This window comes from Papio anubis, chromosome 7, assembly GCF_008728515.1.
Source record: "Papio anubis isolate 15944 chromosome 7, Panubis1.0, whole genome shotgun sequence".
Lineage (NCBI taxonomy): Eukaryota > Metazoa > Chordata > Mammalia > Primates > Cercopithecidae > Papio > Papio anubis.
In genome coordinates this window covers 50,884,298-50,908,860 of record NC_044982.1, presented here as the reverse complement: position 1 = coordinate 50,908,860, position 24,563 = coordinate 50,884,298, and the positions used below count along the sequence as shown (strand labels likewise).

General features: G+C 37.9%; 1 protein-coding gene across 9 annotated transcripts in view; it reads left to right on the top strand.

The window, feature by feature from the left end:
* Positions 1 to 24,563, top strand: part of KTN1 (kinectin 1) — a 103,826-nt gene that overhangs the window by 25,609 nt on the left and 53,654 nt on the right. For all 9 annotated transcript variants that reach the window (XR_004184902.1, XR_004184900.1, XR_004184903.1 and 6 more), the window contains exons 2-7: positions 5,088 to 5,640; positions 9,550 to 9,687; positions 11,002 to 11,172; positions 12,222 to 12,352; positions 21,236 to 21,352; positions 23,256 to 23,396. Coding sequence is in view for 5 of the 9 variants with exons in the window: in XM_003901842.2 (XP_003901891.1) it covers positions 5,118 to 5,640; positions 9,550 to 9,687; positions 11,002 to 11,172; positions 12,222 to 12,352; positions 21,236 to 21,352; positions 23,256 to 23,396 (1,221 nt within the window). In the remaining 4 variants the exon portion in view is untranslated. The remainder of the gene's footprint in view (positions 1 to 5,087; positions 5,641 to 9,549; positions 9,688 to 11,001; positions 11,173 to 12,221; positions 12,353 to 21,235; positions 21,353 to 23,255; positions 23,397 to 24,563) is intronic.

The following is a 24,563-nucleotide window of genomic DNA, read 5'->3' as shown; positions in this document are numbered from 1 at the left end:
AAAAAAATATAAAAAACTAGCCGGGCGAGGTGGCAGGCGCCTGTAGTCCCAGCTACTCGGGAGGCTGAGGCAGGAGAATGGCGTAAACCTGGGAGGCAGAGCTTGCAGTGAGCTGAGATCCGGCCACTGCACTCCAGCCTGGGCGACAGAGCGAGACTCCGTCTCAAAAAAAAAAAAAAAATTTTAGGTTTCACCTCTTTGTTATATTAATATAAACGGGTCATTGTACTTTCTGAGAAGTTTATAGAATTTAACTCAGTGATGTGTCTCAGTTTTTATATGAACAAATGTAAGTTATAGGAGGGCGAGTAAATAGAATTTTAAAACTATTTGATTAGTATTTGTAATACGTACTCTGATGAAACACAACTTACATATCATGCATGTTAACTTACAATTATTTTTGTAGTTCTTTTAAGATAGGGCAGGAATGAAAACTCTCATTGTAGAGCAGGATTTTAAACTTGGGGCCCGGGCATATTCTTCAGGGAATCCAGAAACCTTCTGGAGATTATATGTAAAACTTAGTGAGTGTGGATACTTTTTTTCTTTGAGAAAGAGGGTCAGTATCTTTATCAGTTTCTTGAAAGATTTATGTCCAAGTAAAAGATAAAAGACAATGGTGTGGAATGTGGTTTTAAAATAGTTTGGACTTACTTTCCTATCATTCCATGGATATTTCTCTCCTGGTTCTCTTGACAGAGAAATCCTGTTTACCACCACTGGCTGTTTATTGCATTCAGATTGGAATCTATTATGACTTATGTGTGATGAGGTTAAAGACGTAACTAATACTACAAAGGGTTAGCCAGGCTAGGTGGTACATGCCTGTAGTGTAGTTGCAGCCACTTGGGAGGCTGAAGTGGGAAGACCTCTATAGTTTGATGCTGCAATGCACTATCATAGGGATTGTGAATAGCCAATGTGGTCCAGCCTGAGCAGTGTATATATAGAGACCCCATTTCTTAAAATAAAAGTGTAAAAATATTACAATTTTTTTGTAGTAACTCAGGTTGTGAGTTAGCAAAAATCAGCAGTGTTAATGATTTCTTCCATGTGTGAAAGAACAGCATAAGTGTCTACATGTCTCCATTTTTCAACTCAACAAACATGTATTGAATTGCATACTGTGGACTTAAAAAATTTTAATGACCTGGTTCTTACCACCCAGAGCTAAATTAACGTTTTCTCAGCCTCTTTCCTTTTATTTTTCAATTTTGCCTCCCTGCTTTTAAATCTTTCTGTGTTTGTTCTTCCCTGAATTTTCCTGTTTCATTTTCAGTTCCTATTTGTCTCTTGTTTTTTCCTCCTTATGTAATTCTGATGCTCGTGGGTATAATGTGAATCTGAGGTATATTAATTGGTATGGTAGTATTTATTCAATAGACACTCATGTTTTGCCTTTTTAAAATAATATTTTAAGAGTTTCTCATAAACAAAGTTTAAAACTAGAGTATTAAGGCAAATGAGACTGTACCCATGATTTTGGCACAACTCCTTAGTTACTGAACTTGCACATATAAAATGTTTCGATCATATAAATACATATGATTTTGACTTTTTAGCAGCATTGAATTGAAGTTTTAGGTTCATGGTTTAATACCTATACTTTGAGTTGATATTTGCTGGTTGAAAACATTCTGGTGTTGAACGTTTTCTTTTTTCAGTTTTTATGTAATGTTGCCGTGAACCTTTTTTTAATTTTTTTGGAGACAGAATCTTGCCCTGTCGCCCAGGCTGGAGTGCAGTGGCGCGATCTCGGCTCACTGTCACTGCAACCTCTCCCTCCTGGGTTCAGGTGATTCTTTTGCGTCAGCGTCCTGAGTAGCTGGGATTACAGGCGCGTACCACCACGCCCGGCTGATTTTTATACTTTTAGTAGAGATGGGGTTTCACCATGTTGATCAGGCTAGTCTCAAACTCCTGACCTCAAGTAATCCGCCCGCATTGGCCTCCCAAAGTGCTGGGATTACAGGTGTGAGCCACCGCACCTGGCCTGTGAACATCTTTCTATATGTTTTTTTTCTTGCAAATAAATTCCTAAGGATAAAGAATTGGGATTATTGGGTTAAAGGTATGCAAACATTTTCTTCTTTTTTATTCTTCTAAAAAAAAAAGCAGGATATATGTGGAGAACGTGCATGTTTATTACGTAGGTATATGTATGTCATGGTGGTTTGCTGCACCTATGACCCATCCTCTAAGTTCCCTCCCCTCAACCCCCACCCCCCAACAGGCCCTGGTGTGTGTTGTTCCCCTCTCTGGGTCCATATGTTCTCAGTGTTCAACTCCCACTTATGAGTGTGAACATGCATTGTTTGGTGTTCTGTTCCTGTGTTAGTCTGCTGAGGATGATGGCTTCCAGCTTCTTCCATGTCCCTGCAAAAGACATGATCTCATTCCTTTTTATGGCTGTAGCAAACATTTTCTTGATTCTTAATCTCTTTGTGTCTATGTAGGTTCCTCTAAATGCATAGTGAGTCTCACGTGAGCTCAAGTGAATGTGAATTGAATTGCGTGAAGAGGGACTCCCATGAAAATCCAGAGACAGAAAGCTTGATTCCTTCAGGCCTATATATGGGACCTGGAAAAGGAAACTAGAAAATCATTAAAACGTTTGAAGAATCGGTGTTTCAGAATTCTTGTGGTCTCGTAGCCTCTCTTCTCCTTGAACATTTGCTACTTTTTCTTTCTATACAGGTGAATTTGCTGTGCTTGATCATAATTTCTGCTTTCCTAAGACCTAGGTTCGTACAGGGCTGCAGCTTATTCATTAGGCCTTTTTGACTTTTGCCCCTTTTTTCAGCTTCTGTTATTGCTGCTAAGTGCCTCAGCGCCTCTTCCTCACCAAAACAAAAATTTGAAGCATTCCAACTCATTGTTTTGTGCTTTTTCTCCCTTGGCTTCCCGGCTTATGTTGAATAGGCTGTGTATTCTGTGGATGTTATGTTTGAAAAGAAAATTCTGGGCTCTTTAAAAGCATTCCTGGGTGACGAATCACACTTAACTCAGGCACAATAAAATATGTCTAATTTTAAAACCTGGACAGTTCATGTTAATTTGAATTATCAGGGAAACAATTCTGTATGGAGTTTCTTTTAGTATTTTGTTAGCACATGATTCCTTTTCCCCCTTAACGTGTTAAAACCTTGTCTTAGTAAATCTAGGGTTTAACTAATACTATTTAAAAATTGGTTATGGAAGTATGAAATGTTACTTCAGTCATACAGATTAATAACATGTCTGTGGAACAAACGACAGTCATTCCTTGGCATATGCGGGAGATTGGCTTCAGGACCCCTGCATATATCTAAATCTAAGCATGCTCGAAGTCTTGGAATAGTCCCTGTGGAACCCAGGTATACAAAGTTGGCCCTCCATATACTTAGATTTCATGTCCAGTGAATACCGTATTTTCAGTAACAATTGGTTAAAAAAAAAAAATCCATGTGTAAGTGGACCAGTGCAGTTCAAACCCGTGTTGTTATAGTTCTGGCAAAGTCTTATATTCAATAAACTCACATTTGTCCAATTTAAAATCAGATGTCTTCTTAGGTGTAAAATAATTCTTAGAGTAAGTCCCCTGTTTAGGTAGAATTGATTTCTTTATCTAATCGTTACGTATCAAGATTCTCCAAATCAATAATTTGAAAATTTTAAACATTCTTAGATTTATTTTTACATTAAAAGTGCAGAAATTAACTTTAATTTGCTTTATCCTAAACATGTCCTGATGTTTAATTATATCTGTATTATATACCTTGTCTTTTTCTACAACACACTTGAGATGACATAAGAATACAAGTCACTTTTATGTGGCTTATGCATGTTCATAAGGAGCATCAGTATGTAGAATCTCAACATCAGAATCATTTTTACTTTGAGATTTACTTTTAGGGGAAACAACCCTTCACGTAAGTGATATAATATCTGTATTCAAGGCAGATGTTGGTAGTCAAGTTACATCTTTCCTCCCTGCCGCCGTACTTACTGAGTCAATCTAAAAGTAGGGCCTATGTCCTATTGATGAGGCAAAGCCTTTTATTTAGCAATTTAGGTAGGATGTTGATGGCAGCCTCGCTTTTGCTGTATAACTTGTTTTGTGCAGTATGGGGTGCCTTTAAAAAATTGAGATAAGTTCCTAACTTGTAATTTATTTCACTACTTTATTTTTTTGGGACAGGGCCTTGTTCTGTTGCCCAGGCGGGAGTGCAGTGGCAGAGTCACAGCTCACTGAAGCCTTGACTTCCAAGGCTCAAGTGATCCTCCCACCTCAGCCTCCAAGTAGCTGGGACTACAGGCTCGTTTTAACTATGCCCAGCTAATTTTCTTGGTGTTTTTTTTTTTGTTTTTGTTTTTTGTAGAGACAGGGTTTCGCCATGTTGCCCAGGGTGGACTGGAACTCCTTAGGCTCAAGTGATCCATCCGCCTCAGCCTGCCAAAGTGGTGGGATTCAGGCGTGAGCCACTGCGCCTGGTCTGTAATTTATTTTAATGCCAAATGCCACATCCTAACATTTGGATTTTGATTATATTAGATTTTTATATCCTTGATAGATCCCACCGCATCATGAGGCTGATAGTCACTGGTGTAAAGATGCAAGCAGTTTGTGACTGGTCTTAATCTGTAAATAAACCACCTCTTTTTGTGTGTGTGTGCATTTCAGAATATGACACTTTTAATGAATGTCCATTGAGTTGGTAATAGTGCCTCTTTATTTTCACATGTAGTTATCAACACTGTACAATAAACAAAAAAAATTAACTACTAATAAAATACCAAAAGTGGATATTTGGGGAAAAGAAAGTAATGAATATTTAAAATTTTTCTCTTCAATTAGGATATTTTCACATGATTTAGAAATGGAAGGATGTGTTCTACTCTTTCTAGTTACCACTAGTCTTATTTTTCATAGTATGTATGAATTGTTGGCAAATAAATCAAGAATGTGATTTAAAGAACTAACCTGTTTAGATTTGTAGGTCAGGTTAGATTTGAAATGCCACTTGAAAGAGCAGCAGTTTTGACTTTAATTTTTATGAGACTGACAGGTTCTTTTTTTTGTCCCTACCTTCTTCCCTATTTAGGTTTTATAGGATCACATTGACAAAAGTACCATGGAGTTTTATGAGTCAGCATATTTTATTGTTCTTATTCCTTCAATAGTTATTACAGTAATTTTCCTCTTCTTCTGGCTTTTCATGAAAGAAACATTATATGATGAAGTTCTTGCAAAACAGAAAAGAGAACAAAAGCTTATTCCTACCAAAACAGATAAAAAGAAAGCAGAAAAGAAAAAGAATAAAAAGAAAGAAATCCAGAATGGAAACCTCCATGAATCTGATTCTGAGAGTGTACCTCGAGACTTTAAATTATCAGATGCTTTGGCAGTAGAAGATGATCAAGTTGTACCTGTTCCATTGAATGTGGTTGAAACTTCAAGTAGTGTTAGGGAAAGAAAAAAGAAGGAAAAGAAACAAAAGCCTGTACTTGAAGAGCAGGTCATCAAAGAAAGTGATGCATCAAAGATTCCTGGCAAAAAAGTAGAACCTGTCCCAGTTACTAAACAGCCCACCCCTCCCTCTGAAGCAGCTGCCTCAAAGAAGAAACCAGGGCAGAAGAAGTCTAAAAATGGAAGCGGTATTGTAATCTATTTAATCTATTTAATTTTATTGTATGATTTGGAGCTTGGAATTGAGATATTCTGTTAGGTACATACACAGAAGTTTAATACTGAATTTGAAACCGAGATTATTCTTTTCATTATGTGTTTGCTTCATTAACATTAATTGCTAGTAGAAGTTAGTATTGATCATAAAATAGCACTTTAAACTTCAGAGCCCGATGCAGTGGCTCATGCCTGTAATCCTAGCACATTGGGAGGCTGAAGTGGGAGGACCCCTTGAGGCCAGGTGTTTTAGACCAGCCTGGACAACAAAGAGAGACCTCATCTCTACAAGAAATTAAAAGAAAAAAACCCAACAAACCTATACATCTTATAAATATCCAACTTTGACTATTTTACTAAAACCACTTAGGACCTGTAAATATCAGCAGTTACGAACTTCACTTTCTAAATGATGTGGTAAGAATTAAAGGTGGAAAGCTAAAATCAGATATCATTTCTCACCCTTGATTGCTTCATTTTGCTAACATTTATCATATATCTGTTATGCTAGGCATTATGCTAGGTAGTAGGGCTACGGAGATGAATAGTGCATTTTCAAGGTAGTCGTGTGTTAGCTGTAGACACAAATAGGTCATTATAAAAGATTTAGTGTAGTGGTCCAGATATGTCTAAACCAGTGTAGGAATTCTAAGGTAGACCACTTAAAGCATGTAATGCCAGAAATTTTTAAAGTTTGGGTAAGTACTAGTTAGGTTTTTTGGGTGGGTGGCGGGGGAGGGAGATTCCAGAGAAAGGGAGTTGATAGGTACAGTGGAAAAGCCTTGAGAAATGGCGTGGTGATGTGTGCAACTGTAAACAGTTTGTTTTATTTGAAAGGACTCGTATGTACCATTAAGTCATTTGTGTGTCTTAACTTGTAGGAGGTTATATTGGATTTTTTTTTTTTTTTTTGAGACGGAGTCTCACGGTCTCGCCCAGGCTGGAGTGCAGTGGTGCGATCTTGGCTCAGTGTGTCCTCTGCTGCCCAAGTTCAAGTGATTCTCCTGCCTCAGCCTCCCGAGTAGCTGGAATTACAGGCGTGTGCTACCACACCCAGCTAATTTTTGCATTTTTAGTAGAGATGGGGTTTCACAAAATTGGCCAGACTGGTCTCGAACTCCTGACCTCAAATGATCCACCCGCCTTGGCCTCACAAAGTGCTGAAATTACAGGCGTGAGCCACCACGCTCGGCCTGGTTATATTGGATTTTAAATATTTGCATGTCAGCTAGGATCAAGACATAGTAAGGGTAAACACTACATGTTTTAGTTGGGAAAAAGGACATGTAAGCCAGTAAAAAAAAAAAAGTGATTTATGTAGGAGATAGAGAAAGTATAGAGGAAATATAGAAGCTAAAGCAACTACTGCTTATGCTGGAGGAAAGGCTTTACAGAGGAGGCAGTGCCTGAGCATTGAATCGCTTCATCAAGCAGATAGTGGAGTCTCATTCCTCATTGGCAGGATATCATGTAAAGGCACAGAGCTGCAAGAGTACAGTGTATTGTTGAACCATACAATGTGAGGTGTAGAGAGTGGTAGGGAACAGAGCTGAAAAGATGGCAGTGGCTAGATCATGATGGGTTTTGGATACCGTGCCAGGGAGCTAGGACTTCTTAGGTTAGCCATTGTTGAAGATTTTCAAGCAGTTTAGTTACATGGTCATATTTCTGTTTTAGAAAGATTTTTTGGCAGAGCTAGCAAGAACAGATTTCATGGGGCGGTATTTGATGCCAGCAGACTAGTTAAGAGGTTATTGTAGTTTTCTAAAAAGATGTAGGCCTGAACTATGGTAGTGACAGAAGAAACAAAGTTGAGAAGTATGCAAAGTAAGAATGACACGAATAACCTCACTATATGGAAGTGTGGCAGATAAAGGAGGAGACAGGATTAAAGCTGATCTCCCAAGTTCTGAGTTAGGTTGGGGTTGGCAGACTGCAACCTGTGAGCCACATGTAGCTCACTTCCTTTTCTTATGCCCATGAACCAAGAATAGTTTTTACATTTTAAATGGTTGGGAAATAGAATAATATTTTGAGAAATGTAAAAATGTAAAAAAAGTCAAGTCTCAGTATTCATAAAGTGTTTTTACATGCAGCTACATTCATTAACTCATTCATAATATGTTTATGACTGGCTTTCATGCTGCAGTAGCAGACTTGAATAGTTGTACCAGAGTCCATATGGCCTATAAGGCCTAAAGTTTTTACGACCTGGCCCTTCGCAGAAAAAGTTTGCCAACTTGTGCTTGGCAGATGGTTGGTAGCACTAAAATGGGTAATACTGGAGAGAGACTAGATGTGAATGGAGAAGAGAACACCCCCAGTTTGTGTTTCCAGTACCTGTGGGGCCATCTAGTAGAGCAACTCAGGATGCAGTAGGGTATGTAAGTGTAGAAAAGTAGATTCAGAAGCCTTAAGCATGAAGGTAGTAGAAGGCATGGGGGTAGATAGCTTATCCAAGGAAAGTATTTCAGTTGAAGCCCCAACCCTGAAAACTAGCAGCATTCAGTAGAAGCAGTTCCCAAAGGATACTGCAAAGGAATATTTCAAGTGTAAGAAGAGAATTATCATGGGAGCTGATAGGAGATAATTTATTTTATTTTTATTGTGGCAAATTACATATAGCATGAAATTTATCATTTTAACAACTTTTAAGTGTATAGTCGTGTGGTGGTAAGTACATTCACATTCTCATATAATCATCAGCACTAGCCAAGTCCAGAACTCTTCATCTTCTCTAAATGAAACTCTGTACGCATTATACTCTAATTGCCCATTCTACCTGCCTCCCCGTTTTCCCCTGTCCCTCTACCTTCCCGCATATCTCGACAATTACCCTTCTGCTTTCTGTCTTTATGAATTTGACTACTCTGGGAATGTCATATAAGTGAAATTATACAATATTTGTCTTTTTGTCACTGCCATATTTTACTGAACAAAATAGAGAGGAGAGAATTTTAAGAAAGGGGTAGAGACCAGAAGTATAAAATGCCAGAGTAGTCAAATAAGGATTAATGGGTATTTGTAGAATATGGCATTTGGGACACTGGGGGATCTGAGTTAATCCTTTCATGGAATGAAAGAGATAAAAATCAGGTTGCAATTAGTTGAGGAATGATTGGCAGAAAAGGAACTAAGAGTATTTTGTCAATATGTAAGGAAATGTATGTGGGATGCTGGGAATTATGGTGATGGGGAAGGATTTTCTCTTCCTTCCTTCCCTTCTTTTCCTTCCCTTTTCTTTTTCTTTTNNNNCCTTTCTTTTTTCTTTTCTTTTCTTTTCTTTTCTTTTCTTTCTTCTTTTCTTTCTTTTCTTTTGACAGAGTCTTGCTCTGTTGCTTAGGCTTGAGTGAATAGTGCGATCTTGGCTTACTGCAGCTTCAACCTCCGGGGCTTAAGCTGTCCTCCCACCTCAGCCCCAGAGTAGCCAGAACTACAGGTGTGTGCCACCACACCTGGCTAATTTTTTTATTTTTTTCGTAGAGATGGGGTTTTATAGAGATTGGGTTTCACCACGTTGCCCAGGCTCGTCTGGAACTACTGGGTTCAGATGATCTGCCTGCCTCAGCCTCCCAAAGTGCTGGGATTACAGGTGTGAGCAACTGTACCTTGCTGTTTCTTTTTTTAGATGATAGAGACTTGATCATGCCTATTGGCTCAGTAGGGTTGAAAATAGCTGAGGAATGGGAAAGGAGGAGTAAGTACATTGAAGAGCTAGTGTAGTGGAGTAAGAAAGCTAGAATAAGTTATTAGTAAGAGTGTTATATGTCACACTTTAAATTTTTAGTGGTAAAGCATTCTGGGAATTACTCAATGATTGCATCTTTTCTGTTATGTTCATTGTTTGCTGCAATTATTTTTTTCATTTGTGTTTAATAAAGATGACCAGGATAAAAAGGTGGAAACTCTCATAGTACCATCAAAAAGGCAAGAAGCATTACCCCTCCACCAAGAGACTAAACAAGAAAGTGGATCAGGGAAGAAGAAAGCTTCATCAAAGAAACAAAAGACAGAAAATGGTGAGATGTTTAGATATGTATTTTTATAATGCTAATTCTAAAGAAGTACACCAGCACAAGGACCCTGGAAATCTCACACACTCTTTAGCTCCCAGTTTAATGTGTGCTAATGACAACTATAATACTAATGCAGGTCTAAAATTATCTTTAGCCTTATGACTTTGTAGTGCTTTGACAGATGGGCAGAGTGTACATTTGAGGTGAAAAAGTTTATATACCATTTACAAAGGGCAAAGCATTTATAAATATTCTTAACTCAGTTTTGAAAAAAATAAATAGCATACAGACCATAAAAGAAAAACATTCTTGAAATATTTGTACTTTTTAATATCATTTAAAGATTATGCTTAAGGACATTAGCTAGATCTGGCATTAGCATACATTTCTAATTAATTCCTAAACAGAACTCGCATGTGTATATAGCAGCCATCAAATGATAAGAGATGGAGCAATCTTATTTGTTCACAGTTTTCCAGGGAAAGCTTGGCTGTGAAATTTGTGAAGACTAAACAACTTAAAATTATTACATATCAATTAGGTATGAGAGAAATATTACCTGAATATATTTGTTAAAATTAAATGTTAAACAATTTTAATTTTAAATAAGAGACATATATAAGTACAAAAGTTCTTTTTAAAAGGTAGGAATGAAAAGAAAAGAGATTTTCATCTGGGTGTGGAAGTTTGTATCTCTAACCAGCAGATGTTAGACTTTATGTTCAAACTCTTTAAATTCTTCCCATTACAATTAGGAACAAAATAAAGAGGCTTCCTTCTTTCACTTTTAATGTTATTTTGGAAGTTTTAGCAAGTGTACATGTGCCATAGAAATTAGAGGCATAACTATTGAGAAACGAGAAGCTGTCTGCTAGGAACAGTGTGATTTTTGCACTTAGCAAGTACAAAGAACTTGATTAAAAATTATCAACTACAATAAGTTGGTACAGTACCAACATAAATAAAAACTAATAGTTTTCCTTGAGCACTAATTAAGTGGAAATAATTCTTATATTAAAACAAAAATTAAATGAGACCTAAGGATGCGTAAAAAGTTTTTAGATACCATTAGAGGAGATACGCTATACATTTTTAGAGAACTTAAATGATTTACTATAAAATAAGGCTATTGAGCTGGTACTGCTTCATTAGAATGAGTGTTTTGACTTGTTAAATGATGAAATAGGAATTTAAAACCAATTTGAACTACTATTAGAGGTTTCAGAATAACTGCATTTATCATTAAAGTATGCTTGCATGTCATTTACTCTGTTTTGTAAATATTCTAATTACGATTTTGTTGAACTTAAATTGCAGTCTTCGTAGATGAACCCCTTATTCATGCAACTGCATATATTCCTTTGATGGATAATGCTGACTCAAGTCCTGTGGTGGATAAGAGAGAGGTTATTGATTTGCTTAAACCTGACCAAGTAGAAGGGATTCAGAAATCTGGGACTAAAAAACTGAAGACTGAAACTGACAAAGGTAATAATGTATGGGATTTATAGTCTTCGTTGTACTATAAAAACACATTTCTGAGTTCTGATGGAGTCATATATTTCATTTTCTCATAGAAACAATGCATTGCAAAAGAATCAAATCCTCGTAATAGAAGATTTATTGGTAGTCTTTTAGTCCAGCCTCCTCAGTTTTTTAGATCTGGAACTTGAATTTGACTTATTAAAGGTCCTACAGCTATTTTGCTATCTGATGATTATTTTCCAGCTACTACTGTCTCCTGTGAGGTTTCTTGGCTAATTCATAGCTGTTTTTTTTTTTTTTAATAGACTTTTTTTTTAAGAGTAGTTTTAGGTTCACAGCAAAATTCATTGCAAAGTTCAGAGTTCCCACATATCTCCTGTTTCCATATATGTACACAACTACCTTTTAAAACTTATAATTTAGCTGAAGTATTAAAAACCCTAGGCTCCTTTGAGTCTGATGGGTGGCAGTTCTTTTTAAGAAGAGGTTGTTAATGCCTATACGAGAACCTTGGGAAAATAAGGGTGGATGGGTCAGGAGGTGCTTGATGCATGGATTTTTAAAATGTCAGAATGGTTTGCATATATTTGATCTTCATAGAATCAGGTTTCCTTTTTATAATTATCTTAGAACTTATTTTCTCATGTGTGGAATTTGGCTTACATATCTCTCAGGATTATTTTGTTTTTCACAGTTGGTTGTCAGTGTGCAAGGATTATTAAAGTTCATTGAGATTATTGTGAATATAATAGTGCAGATATTAGCACATACTAGACACCTAAATGATTTTTTTTAAAGTGAGGGTATATTGGCATTTTAGTATTTTGCAATTTGAGCAAACTTTTAGCTAATGTAATTATTCCGTATTATAGATGATAAACCCTTTTTTTTTCCTATTGACTGGAGTATTTGTTTTATTTGACCTGAAGTATATATCTGTTTTCTTTTGGTTATTGACTTTCTGGGCCATGATTTCTTCACGCTTACCTTTGCTGAAGTTACTACTTGTGTTTTTTAAATGCCAACTCTTTTTTTTTTTTTTTCAAATTAAGAAAATGCTGAAGTGAAGTTTAAAGATTTTCTTCTGTCCTTGAAGACTATGATGTTTTCTGAAGATGAGGCTCTTTGTGTTGTAGATCTGCTAAAGGAGAAGTCTGGTGTGATACAAGATGCTTTAAAGAAGGTAAGCATGTTTTTTGATTGTGGGCATATTTGTGACCGGTCATTAGAAGTTCACCAAAGAAGACTTTAGCCAGAGCAATTAATATCTACTCCCATCCTTAACATCTCAGAACATATAGTCTGGAATGCCTTTAGAAATTACTTCATATATTGTATTAGTCCATTTTCATGCCGCTGATAAAGAGATACCTGAGACTGGGTAATTTATAAAGAAAAAGTTTAAATGACTCACAGTTCTGCGTGGCTGGGGAGGCCTCACAATCATAGTGGAAGGTGAAAGGCACGTCTTACGTGGTGGCAGGGAAGAGAGAATGAGAACCAAGCGAAAGGGGTTTCCTCTTATAAAACCATCAGACCTTGTAAGGCTTATTTACTACCATGAGAACAATATGGGGGAAATCGCCCCCATGATTCAGTTATCTCCCACCAGGTCCCTCCCACAACACATGGGAATTATGGGAGCTACCATTCAGGATGAGATTTGGGTGGGGTCACAGCCAAACCATAACATTCCTCTCTGGACCCTCCCAAATCTCATGTCACATTTCAAAACCAATCATGCTCTCCTACTGGTCCCCCAAAGTGTTAATTAATTTCAGCATTAATTCAGAAGTCCACAGTCCAAAGTCTTATCCGAGACAAGGCAAGTCCCTTCCGCCTATGAGCCTGTAATATCAGAAGCAACTTAGTTACCTTCTAGATACAGTGGGGTACAGGCATTGGGAAAATACAGTCACTCCAAATGGGAGAAATTGGCCAAAATAAAAGGGCGACAGGCCCCATGCGAATCTGAAATCCAGTGGGGTAGTCAAATCTTGAAGCTCGAAAATGATCTCCTTTGACTCCATGTCTCACATCCAGGTCACACTGATTCAAAAGGTGGGTTCCCATAGTCTTGGGCAACTCCGCCCCTGTTGCTTTGCAGGGTACAGCCTCCCTTCAGGTTGCTTTCATGGGCTGGCATTGAGAGTCTGTGGCTTTCCTAGGCTCACGGTACAAGCTGTCAGTGGATCTACCATTCTGGAATCTGGAGGATGGTGGCCGTCTTCTCACATCTCCACTAGGCAGTGCTTCAGTGGGGACTTCGTGTGGAGGTTTCAACCTCACATTTCCCTTCCTCACTACCCTAGCAGAGGTTCTCCATGAGGGCCCCGCCCCTGCAGCAAACTTCTGCCTGGACATCCAGGTGTTTCCATACATCCTCTGAAGTCTAGGCAGAGATTTCCCAAAACTCAAATCTTGACTTCTGTGCACCCTCAGGCTCAACACTATGTGGAAGCTGCTAAGGCTTGGGGCTTGCACCCTCTGAAACCATGGCCCATGCTGTACTTTGGTCTCTTTTATCCATGCCTAGAGTGGCTGGGATGCAGGACACTAAGTCCCTAGGCTACATACAGCAGGGGGGCCCTGGGCCCTGCCCAGGAAACCATTTTTAATTTCTAGGTCTCCAGCCCATGATAGGAGGGCCCTGCTGCAAAGGTCTTTGACATGCCCTGGAGACATTTTCTCCATTGTTTTGATGATTTACATTTGGTTCCTCATTACTTCTGCCGCTGGCACAAATTTCTGTGCTGGCTTGAATTTCTGCTCAGAAAGTGGGTTTTTCTTTTCTATTGCATCATCAGGCTGCAAATTTTCCAAACTTTTATTCTCTTTTTCCCTCTTAAAACTGAATGCTGTTAATAGCACCCAAGTCACCTCTTGAATGCTTTGCTTCTTAGAAACTTCTTCCGCCAGAGACCTGAAATCATCTCCCTCAGGTCTCCCTCAGATCTCTAGGACAGGTGCATAATGCCACCAGTCTTTTTGCTAAAACATATCAAGAGTCACGTTTACTCCAGTTTCCAACATGTTCCTCATCTCCATCTGAAATGACCTCATCCTGGATTTCATTGCCTGTGTCATTATCAGCAAAGCTATTCAGCAAGTCTCTAGGAAGTTCAAAACTCCCACATCTTCCTGTCTTCTTCTGAGCCCTCCAAACTGTTCTAACTTCTGCCTTTTACCCAGTTCCAAAGTCACGTCCACGTTTTTGGGTATCTTTACAGCATTTCCTCACTCCTGGTACCAATTTACTGTATTAGTCTATTTTCACGTTGCTGATAAAGACATACCTGAGACTGGTAATTTATAAAGAAAAAGAGGTTTAATGGACTCACAGTTTCATGTGGCTGGCCTCACAATCATGGCACAAGGTGAAAGGCATGTCTTACATGGCAGCAGGGAAGAGGGAATGAGAACCAAATGAAAGGGATTTCCCCCAACCCTCAGATCTTGTGAGACTTATTCACTACCAGGAGAACAGTATGGGGGAAACTGCCCTCATGATTCAATTATCTCCCACCAAGTCTCTCCCATAACATGTGGGAATTATGGGAGCTACAATTCAAGATGAGATTTGGGTGGGTACACAGCCAAACCATATCATATATTCACACTAATCAATTCACTTATTTAAAATGTCATCTGATGTCATCTGATCCTTTGACAGAGCCAATTGCTTAAAATAAGATGATTTATATTACTTTTTTTTTTTTTGAGGCAGTCTTTCTCTGTCTCCCAGGCTGGAGTGCAGTGGTGTGATCTTGGCTCACTGCAGCCTCCGCCTCCTGGGTTCAAGCAATTCTCATGCCTCAGCCTCCAGAGTAGCTGGCATTACAGGCATGCACCACCATGCCTGGCTAATTTTTGTATTTTTAGTAGAGACGGGGTTTCACCGTGTTAGTCGGGATGGTCGTGATCTCCTGACCTCGTGATCCACCCGCCTCGGCCTCCCAAAGTGCTGGGATTACAAGCGTGAGCCACCGCGCCCGGCCAGATTTATATTACTTTTAAAGTCATTTGGCCCTTGGCTAAACTGGACTGTGCTTTGCTCTGACCAGAAGTGCTAAAGTCAAAGTCAGGTGATTTCTGGATAGCATATATGAACTGTTGTGACTGAAGATCACACCGTTCAAAGAACTTCAGGGCTGTTGTTGTGGGGGTGTGTGTATGTTGTGTTTACTTTTCTAAAAGAAATAATTTGAAAGGCATAGTCACTGCTATGGCTGATTTTAAAAAAAATTGTAAAATAAAAACCCCATGCAGTTAACATCTATATTATGGGTCATATTCACTATAATATCATATGTACTATGTCGTACTGGGAAAGGTGAAGTTTTCAAGGGTTACCTATGTAAAATAAAGTGATGTGGTGTCTGCTATTCAATATTAGCATTTAACTGTCATTTAAATGCTATGGTGCATTTAACTGTCTTTATTCTAAAAACACACACATGCACACCTCTTTTCCCATAACCTTTCAACTACTTTCAAACCTTCAATGGTTTGATTTTTTCTTAGACTAGTCTAGACCATTACCTCTCACCTGATTACCTGCAGTAGTCTCCAAATTGATGTTTCTGCTTTTCTTCTTAGTCCTCTAATTTTGTTTTTTTCCCCCACATAACTGTAAAGTGACCTGTAAGAGATAAATTAGGTTATATTACTGCTTTAAAAACCCTTTGGTGTTTTTCTGTTTTGCAGTTAAAACATAAATCCAGATTCCTTAACAGGTCTATGTCCTGCCTGTCTCTGCAGCCTCATCTAATGACATTTTTTCTTATTTCTTCACTAAATTTCACCCATACGGAGTCTTCTCTGATTCTTCTCTCATATCAGATTTTTTTCTTCTGTCTGTCCTGTCTCCCCTTTCCTCCCAAACCCTCCCCTCCAATTTCTTTCTATGCCCAATTCCTCCTTCAAGTCTCCACTTAAATGTCATTTTCTCATATAAGACTAACCTGAATTCACAGTCTAAATTGTTTGTCCTTCTATTCTTTCTTACAACCGTCTGGATGTTTTTGCCATAGCATTTATTGTAGCATTATAAGTCTGTCATACTTCTATTGACAGTGCATTTTACAAATCTGTGGCAATTTTACGATGTAGCATGCTTATTAGATAGTCTCCATGTGATGCCAGCAATGGTCCAGAGTAAAAAGGTAATCAGTAAATACGATAAATGTGACTTTAAATACGAAGACAGATGTTTTGTTGCAAGGAACTTTCTTGATTATTTTTATTTTTATTTTTTTGAGATGAGGTCTGGCCCTGTCACCCAGGCTGGAGTGCAGTGATGCGATCTCTGCTCACCGCAACCTTCACCTCTTGGGCTCAAGCGATCCTCCCGTCTCACTCTCCTGAGTAGCTGGGACCACAAGCAATGCCTGGCTAGTTTTTGTATTTTTTGTAGAGATGGAGTTTCACCGTGTTGCCCATGCTGGTTTCAAGCTCCTGAGCTCAGTCAGTCCTCCTGCGTTGGCCTCCCAAAGTGCTAGGATTACAGGTGTGAGCCATGGTGCTTAGCCTTGATATTGATTAAAGAATTTGTCCTTTGGTTTATTTTATTGTAATTGGGTGACTACTTTTCCCATAACCTTTCAACTACTTTCAAACCTTCAATGGTTTAATTTTTTCTTTAAAAAGTTGTTAGTTATATGTGGGGATTGAGAACAGCTCCTAGCAGGGAAGAACCTTGCTGAAGTTACTGTGTTACTATATTGCTGTTTAGAGTTAATGCTTTTTAAGATTAAAAGTAATTGCTTTAAGTGTCTGTCTTCTAATTAAAGATGTTCCTGGTAGCTTATGGGGGCAAGAGTAATCATTTTATTGTCTGAGACAGCTTTGAACTCTAGAGTCTGGGTGGTAAATCAGACTACCCTTTGTCTATTTTAGGCAGGCCTTGGAAGAAGTTGGAAACTGTTAAAGATAGCATGGAGCAAGTGTTTTGAAACTGTTGATGTTTTTCCCCTTTTCCTTGGAGCCATTTGGTTTTAAATTAAAATCTTTTTGTTTTTGGTTTCTCATGGGGCTGTTCTGTTCTCTACTGAAGGAACTCTGCCTTTGTAGGTCTCCTGTATCTGAGTAAGACTAGGTAAGTTTAATTTCTCCCTTTTCCTGCCTTAGAACTGAGTTGGTCAGACCTTTTCACAGATTGTTCAAAGTCTCAGAGGTAATTGAATCCTTGTGCCGAATAAAGACCACTTTAGAGCAAGGGAAAGATAAATACAGGGCACTGGCATAGGATAGAAGAGTTAAGGGATTTGCTGAGCAGTTGTATGTAGTGGCTAAAGAAGAGTCCATGGTGACTGCTTGTTTTCTCTCTTGAGTAACTGGATAGATTGTGGTGAGTGTGGTTTTTGTGAACACTTTGTAGAGAGTAGAGGATTGAGAAATTTCAGAAAGCTGTTTTAGGTGTCCCTTGTGCCATTTAAGTGGATATAGTCATTTTACAATTAAAAACATATTTCTCTGGAGTAGAAGAAAGGCTACAATGGGAGTGATAGAGGAAGATAATCCACTATCATCAGTACATATGGTAGATGTATATTAGATCAGGGAGGATGTGAGAGGTGATAGAAGGCTCAAGAATGAACCCCAGGAAACACCAACAAGTAAAGGGCAAGGAAAATCACCACAAAAGATACTGAAGAGGCGTGAAGTGGGAGGAACACCAGGAGATAGTGGAATCACAGAAACTTTGAGTTTGAATGATCAACAGTAACACGCTTTAGAGATGAGTTTGATATCCTTAGTAAAAGCAGTTTCATTGCAATACAAGATTATAAATAAGTACCAAATGAATGGGAAAAGTGACAGCGAGTGTCCGCTATGAATAAGCTTAGGTGGGAAGGGGAAAACAGAGCAAAAGCTAGAAGGGTTGGAGCAGAGATGTTATGTTGTGTGAGTGCACACGTGCCCTTGTATTCGAGTTATGAGGCACTTGAGAGTGTACTTAAGATCCTGAGCTCACTTCCTGAATTCAAATCTGGACTCTGCCAATTGCAGCTTTGTGGCCTTAGGTAAGTTTCTTAGCTTTAATGCCTCAGTTTTCCTGTGTCTAAAATGGGAGTGATCAAGTTTTGAGAATTAAATGATAGTGCATGTTAGGTGCTTAGAGTCCCTAGCATATAATAAATGCTGAAAAATATAAACTATTAATATAATTATTAGTAAAATGTTTAATTATTAATTTTTTAGTATTGACATTTAAATATACTTGCTTCAGTTATATTTTAAACTTTAAATTATTAACAATTTGGGCCTCATGCTGCGTAGCAGGAGGAACTACTGTTATACCACTTAAATTTTTTTCCCCTAGCTGCTTTCTTCCACCCCTCTCAACTTTTGTTAATAATAGTTTTTCTGTTTGTCAGATACTTGTAATATTTAACATCTCTTCTGTGATTATAATTTTCATGTTTTAGTTTTAATTTTATAGTTTAATGGTAGGTCCAGATCTCAATATTAGTATTTTTGTCATAGCTTCTTTATTCATCTCTTGGTTAGCTGAAGTTGCTTTTCCTGGGATTTCTTCAAGAAATTTTCCAAATTTTGGCAAGTTAACATGCTTTTGTTGTATTTATACTTAAATAATAGTTTGGTAGGGTATAACATTCCAGAGTTTCATTTTCTTTCCTTGAAACATTTTATGCATTTGTTGTTTCACTGTTCTCTTTATTCATATTGCTGGGTAGAGGTCTGAAGCCAGCCTGCATTTTGCACCCTTTTCATATATTTTTGTTAAACTGCACTCTCACAATAAAACGTTCTTTGAATAATCAATCACATTTTTATTATTTACTGGATTTTTTTCAGTGTCTGACCTACTCTACACACATCAAGGGATTCAGTTTCTTTGGCATTCAGTAATTGTACTATAATATGGCTTGACGTTGACTGCTCTGTTAAACTTACCTTGGATACAGTATGTCTTTTTAATCATTAGATTCAAGTCAGCTTTTATTACTGGGAAGTTATATATAATGTTCTTGAAATAAGTAAAATAATGGAGATCAGTTAAATACATGTGGACTCTCCTCTGGCTACCTTCATTATCTTTCATATCTTTAACAACAAAAAAAACCTAACACATTACCAAAGAAAACTTTATTTCTCCTTTTTATTTACTTCTCTCTACCATGTACTCTATGGCCCTTACTGTGTTTACAGCGGCATGTGCTTTTCTGTTTGCTGTTTCTAACTATAGTATATTTCTGGGATGGTGTTGCTTTTGCTTCCACTTTAGTTTTGCCAGCTCACATTTCATCTCATTTTGTGTTATCTTTTCTCTGAGCTCTTTTATTTTCCAGAGATGATTCCTATATTAGATTTTTAATCACAATTTTTATCTGCTGTTTGATAACCTTTTTCTGGTGATTTTTCTTCACTTGTTATTTGTGTTTTTCTTATTTTCATTTTTTTGATATCTAGTATAGATCCTGTTTTATTTTATTCTATTTTATTTTATTTACTACTGTTCTTCCAATGAGGGGTGTTTTTCTTGGATCATCTTTGTGCTAAGGCTTGGTATTACTAAAGGGTCAAGGCTGACTGGTGTTCTCCTTGGGGACTGTGTATGTAAAATGAGTTTTTTTAGCCTTCGCTGCTTTTCAGATAAGAGACTTAGGGCCTCCCTATAGAGAATCTTTTGACTGCCTCACTGGCTAGTTGCTCCCTTTGAGTGATTTTTTTCCTGCTTGAGATGTGTGATTTTATCTGTGACTTTTTTTTTTCCTTCTTGAGGCCTTCTGAGAAAGTTTCAATCTTTGCACTTGTTTGTTGTTTCCCATGTCAAATTGGGGATTGCTGGTTTTACCTTTCAGGATGTGCCTGTTAATTTCAGAGAACTACACATTTATGGCACCTCTATAGCCATGGGTGTATTCTGATGGGGTCGTGGAGCATCTGATTTTGATTTTTACTGTATTTGGTGATCTTTCCTCAGATGCTTTGAGATTATAGGTTACTGTTTCATTCATAGCAGCTTACATTTTGGTTTCACATTGTCTCTTTCGATCTGGTAGGAGAGGGAGGAAATTACTGTCTTGACTCTGAGTTTAAAACTAGAATTCCCGTAATTCTTTGTAAAAATCTGTTTTTTGATTGATATGTATCTAGTTGGAAATTTCAGAATATACAACTTTAAAGAGATTTTTCTGAATATTTCACTGATCAGTATTTGGCAGTTATTTTACTTTTTATGTAATATAGAACTCTGCATTGACCCAGGAACACTTCATGTTAGATACTTTATTTTCATAATTTTTTAAATCTTAGCACCTTTTATTTTTTATTTTATTTTTCTTATACTTTAAGTTCTGGGATACATGTGCAGAACGTGCAGGTTTGTTACATAGGTATACACATGCCATGGTGGTTTGCTGCACCCCTCAGCCCGTCATCTACATTAGGTGTTTCTCCTAATGCTATCCCTCCCCTATCCTCCCACCCGCCGACAGGCATGTTCCCCTTCCTGTGTCCATGTTCCCCTTTCTGTGTCCATGTGTTCCCATTGTTCAACTCCCACTTATGAGTGAGAACATGCAGTGTTTGGTTTTCTGTTCTGGTGTTTGTTTGCTGAGAATGATGGTTTCGAACTTCATCCATGTCCCTGCAAAGGACATGAACTTACCCTTTTATATGGCTGCGTAGTATTCCATGGTGTATAGGTGCCACATTTCATTTTCATACTTTTTTTTTTCTTTTTGAGACGGAGTCTCGCTCTGTCGCCCAGGCTGGAGTGCAGTGGCACGATCTCGGCTCACTGCAAGCTCCGCCTCCCGGGTTCACGCCTTTCTCCTGCCTCAGCTTCCTGAGTAGCTGGGACTATAGGCGCCCGCCACCATGCCCGGCTCATTTTTTTTTTTTGTATTTTTAGTAGAGACGGGGTTTCACTGTGTTAGCCAGGATGGTCTCGATCTCCTGACCTTGTGATCCGCACGCCTCGGCCTCCCAAGGTGCTGGGATTATAGGCGTGAGCCACGGCGCCCAGCCCCATTTTCATACTTTTTATTAGCCCTTGGTAACTATTACTAATTCTGCGTTGCTTTCTCAATTGCAGTCAAATAAGGGAGAATTGACTACGCTCGTACATCAGCTTCAAGAAAAGGACAAGTTACTTGCTGCTGTGAAGGAAGATGCTGCTGCTACAAAGGATCGGTGTAAGCAGTTAACCCAGGTGAAGACATTCTTATGTACGAGGGATATACTTCGCAAATCAGAAGCAACGAAAGATTTTAGAAATTATCTATTGTCAGTAGTTTAATTATTTATAATTTATATCCAACTAAAGTAACTTTCTTTTAGAGTTTTGGGAGAGTAGATAGAGCCGTCTCTCTCTTTCGTGATATTATAACCTATAGTTGAATTATTTAAAATAAGAGTACTTACAGATATCCTAACTTCAGAATAACAAAAGCATTCTGTACAGAAGCATGGGAATTTGTTTTAATTGGATCTGACCTAGATCTGTTCTTTATAGAAACACAAAATTTGGTGTGATCTTGTTTAAGTCTGATTAATGGAATAAATGTGAAACTCTTAACATAAGTAATTTATTTATGGAGCTTCTTGTGATAAGTATAATTTTTTGTCTAGTTCTTCAAATCTCAGAAATATTACTCTCAGAGGTTAATAGTAAAAAATACTGGAAAAGCCAATCTTTAAAACATCATGAAACTGAGAGAACAGAATTGAAACTATAGAAAATATGGTTTCATTATTCCTGAAGTGCTTGTTTCTCTTTCTAGGGATTAAATGCAGTAGAGTACATGATGTTTATTTACTAGTCGTTCACCTAGCCACTTGATGACATTGTAAGAATGAATGACCTTGTTTGAATATAAATCCTTTATGTGAATTTGAAGTAAATAAAAAAAGTCAATGGAAAAAGTTGGCAAGATTAAAGTTGTTAATAAAATTAGAAACTTACAGTTTTATGTGACTGACTGTATTTAAAAAAATTAGGATAACTAATTTGATAATTCATTGAGCTGTGTACTTACGATGTATATACTTCTAAGTATGTCATACAGGAGTATAACAATTTGTAAAGATGAATGAACAAACTCAGGCAAACATAAATTATGTAATATCTCAAATTTTGTCGAAAAGTTGCTTTAGAGCAGGGACATGATTAGTCCTAATCATACCTGCAGCTGATTTTAAAATTGCTTGGCTTTCATGTACTTCGATAATTAATATTTGTTCTAGGAGTTCATAGTAGCAGCAAAACAAAATGAAATCCCTCATTTAAGATTTGACTTAGGGGCCAGTTGCGGTGGCTCACGCCTGTAATCCCAACACTTTAGGAGGCTGAGGCGGGCAGATCACGAGGTCAGGAGATCAAGACCATCCTGGCTAACACGGTGAAACCCCGTCTCTACTAAAAATACAAAAAAAATTAGCTGGGCATGGCGGCGGGCGCCTGTAGTCTCAGCTACTTGGGAGGCTGAGGCAGGAGAATGGCGTGAACCTGGGAGCGGGAGCTTGTAGTGAGCTGATATTGCGCCACTGCACTCCAGCCTGGGCGATGGAGTGGGACTCCGTCTCAGAAAAAAAAAAAAAAAAGATTTGACTTAGGAAGATGATAAAACTGCTTTCTGATTTTTACTTTCCCTTGTTTGAAACTTTGACTCTACTGTAGACATCTTATCCCTATTTCTTCCCTTAGGAAAGAGACTTTTATTTCCTTCTAGGCCTTTTTTCCCTGAAAGAGAATGTACCTGGGAATGATAGAGAAGGAACTATTGTGCTTTAAAATGTTCTTTCGTGTAATCAAGTTAGAATGTAGGATTTATTTTAGGTTCATAGTCTTTAACTTATAATAAACTAGAAAATGCATTTGAATTAGTAGTAAAACAGTGGCAAAGTGATTATGAAGGGAATTGGTGTGAAGAGCAGATGAGATGCAGAAGACTGTTTTTGAAATCTTTTGACCTAGCTTTTTTTAAGCAAGTACTTAATGTTTTATCATTCGTGATTATTTTACTGATGTTACATAACATCATTGTTTATCATTGTTGCAGGCTTATGATACTTATTAAATAACAAGTTTTTAAATTTCTCGGATATTCTTTTAGGAAATGATGTCAGAGAAAGAAAGAAGCAATGTGGTTATAGCAAGGATGAAAGATCGGATTGGAACATTAGAAAAGGAACATAATGTATTTCAAAACAAAATACATGTCAGTTATCAAGAGACTCAACAGATGCAGATGAAGGTATATTTTCATTCTTTGAAAACAAGATGAAATGTTTGCATTCATTGAATTAGCAAACTTTTAAGTGACTAGTATGTGCAAGGCCCTTTGCTGGGCTATCAACATACAGTGGCTAGTGAAATTCACTCTCTGTCCTAAGTAAAACAACTTTTCTAGGTGGGGATGAGGTAGGGAGGCTGGATGCAGATCAATATGATGATAAAGATAAGTATTGGCTACTTTAGAGCAATGGTGATGGGAGGTAGGAAAGAGAAGGATTTGATAGGGAAGACTTTTTAGAAGTGATACGACTGTGTTCAATCTTTTAAAACAATTAGGCATTATCAAGTAAGAGAGTAAAGAAATGGGCACTGAGGATAAGGGTTACTTGGTGTGATTTCTTAGTCCATCTCTGGAGATGATAGTTCAGTGGGTATATTCTGGGACCCAGGATTGAGCTTTTTAATTAGTGCAATCCAGGTGCTACCAGTACAGATTGTCTGGAGTAACTGCTCTGTGAGAAATACAGTAAGAGTTGTGGTATTTGGGAATCAGAGCTGGAATGAAGAAGGGATATTGAGAAGTAGATAGAGGCCCCATCTTAAAAGGGCCTTGTATACCTGAAGACTGGGGAGCCAGAGAAGGAGTTTAAGCAATGCAGCAGTCGCTGGAATTACACTGCTATTTTAAATTTTTACCTTGGTAGCAGTGGGGAGAGTGGAGCAAAGGATGGTTGGAAGACTTTGCTAGAATTCAAGTCAAAGAACAAGGGCCTGAAATTAGATGTTGACAATGAGAGAATGAGTTTGAGTATACAAAGAGTGAGTTAGATAGGGCTTGGTGTTAGTGTGGAGGGGAGAGGTGATAGTGAAGAATGACTTCTAAGGTTTTGGCCTGAGTGGTTTTGTCTGTTGTTACTTCCTACCGTTTCACTCATCTTCTGTCAGAAGGCTCAGTTTTTACAGTCTGTCTCATGTATATATTTTCCATTTTCATGATCCTAGTTAGGACTAGACCAGTGAATTTTTTTTCTTGTTTTTAAAAAGATTGAAATATCTTTATTACTGCTAAAGAGGCTATTGAAGAATATGGCTTGGGTCTGCTTGCTTAGGGGTCATGTAATACTTTCCTTAATTTAACTTTCTTGACCAGTGACTTTTTGAAATTATTACTTCCATCTGCTGGCTG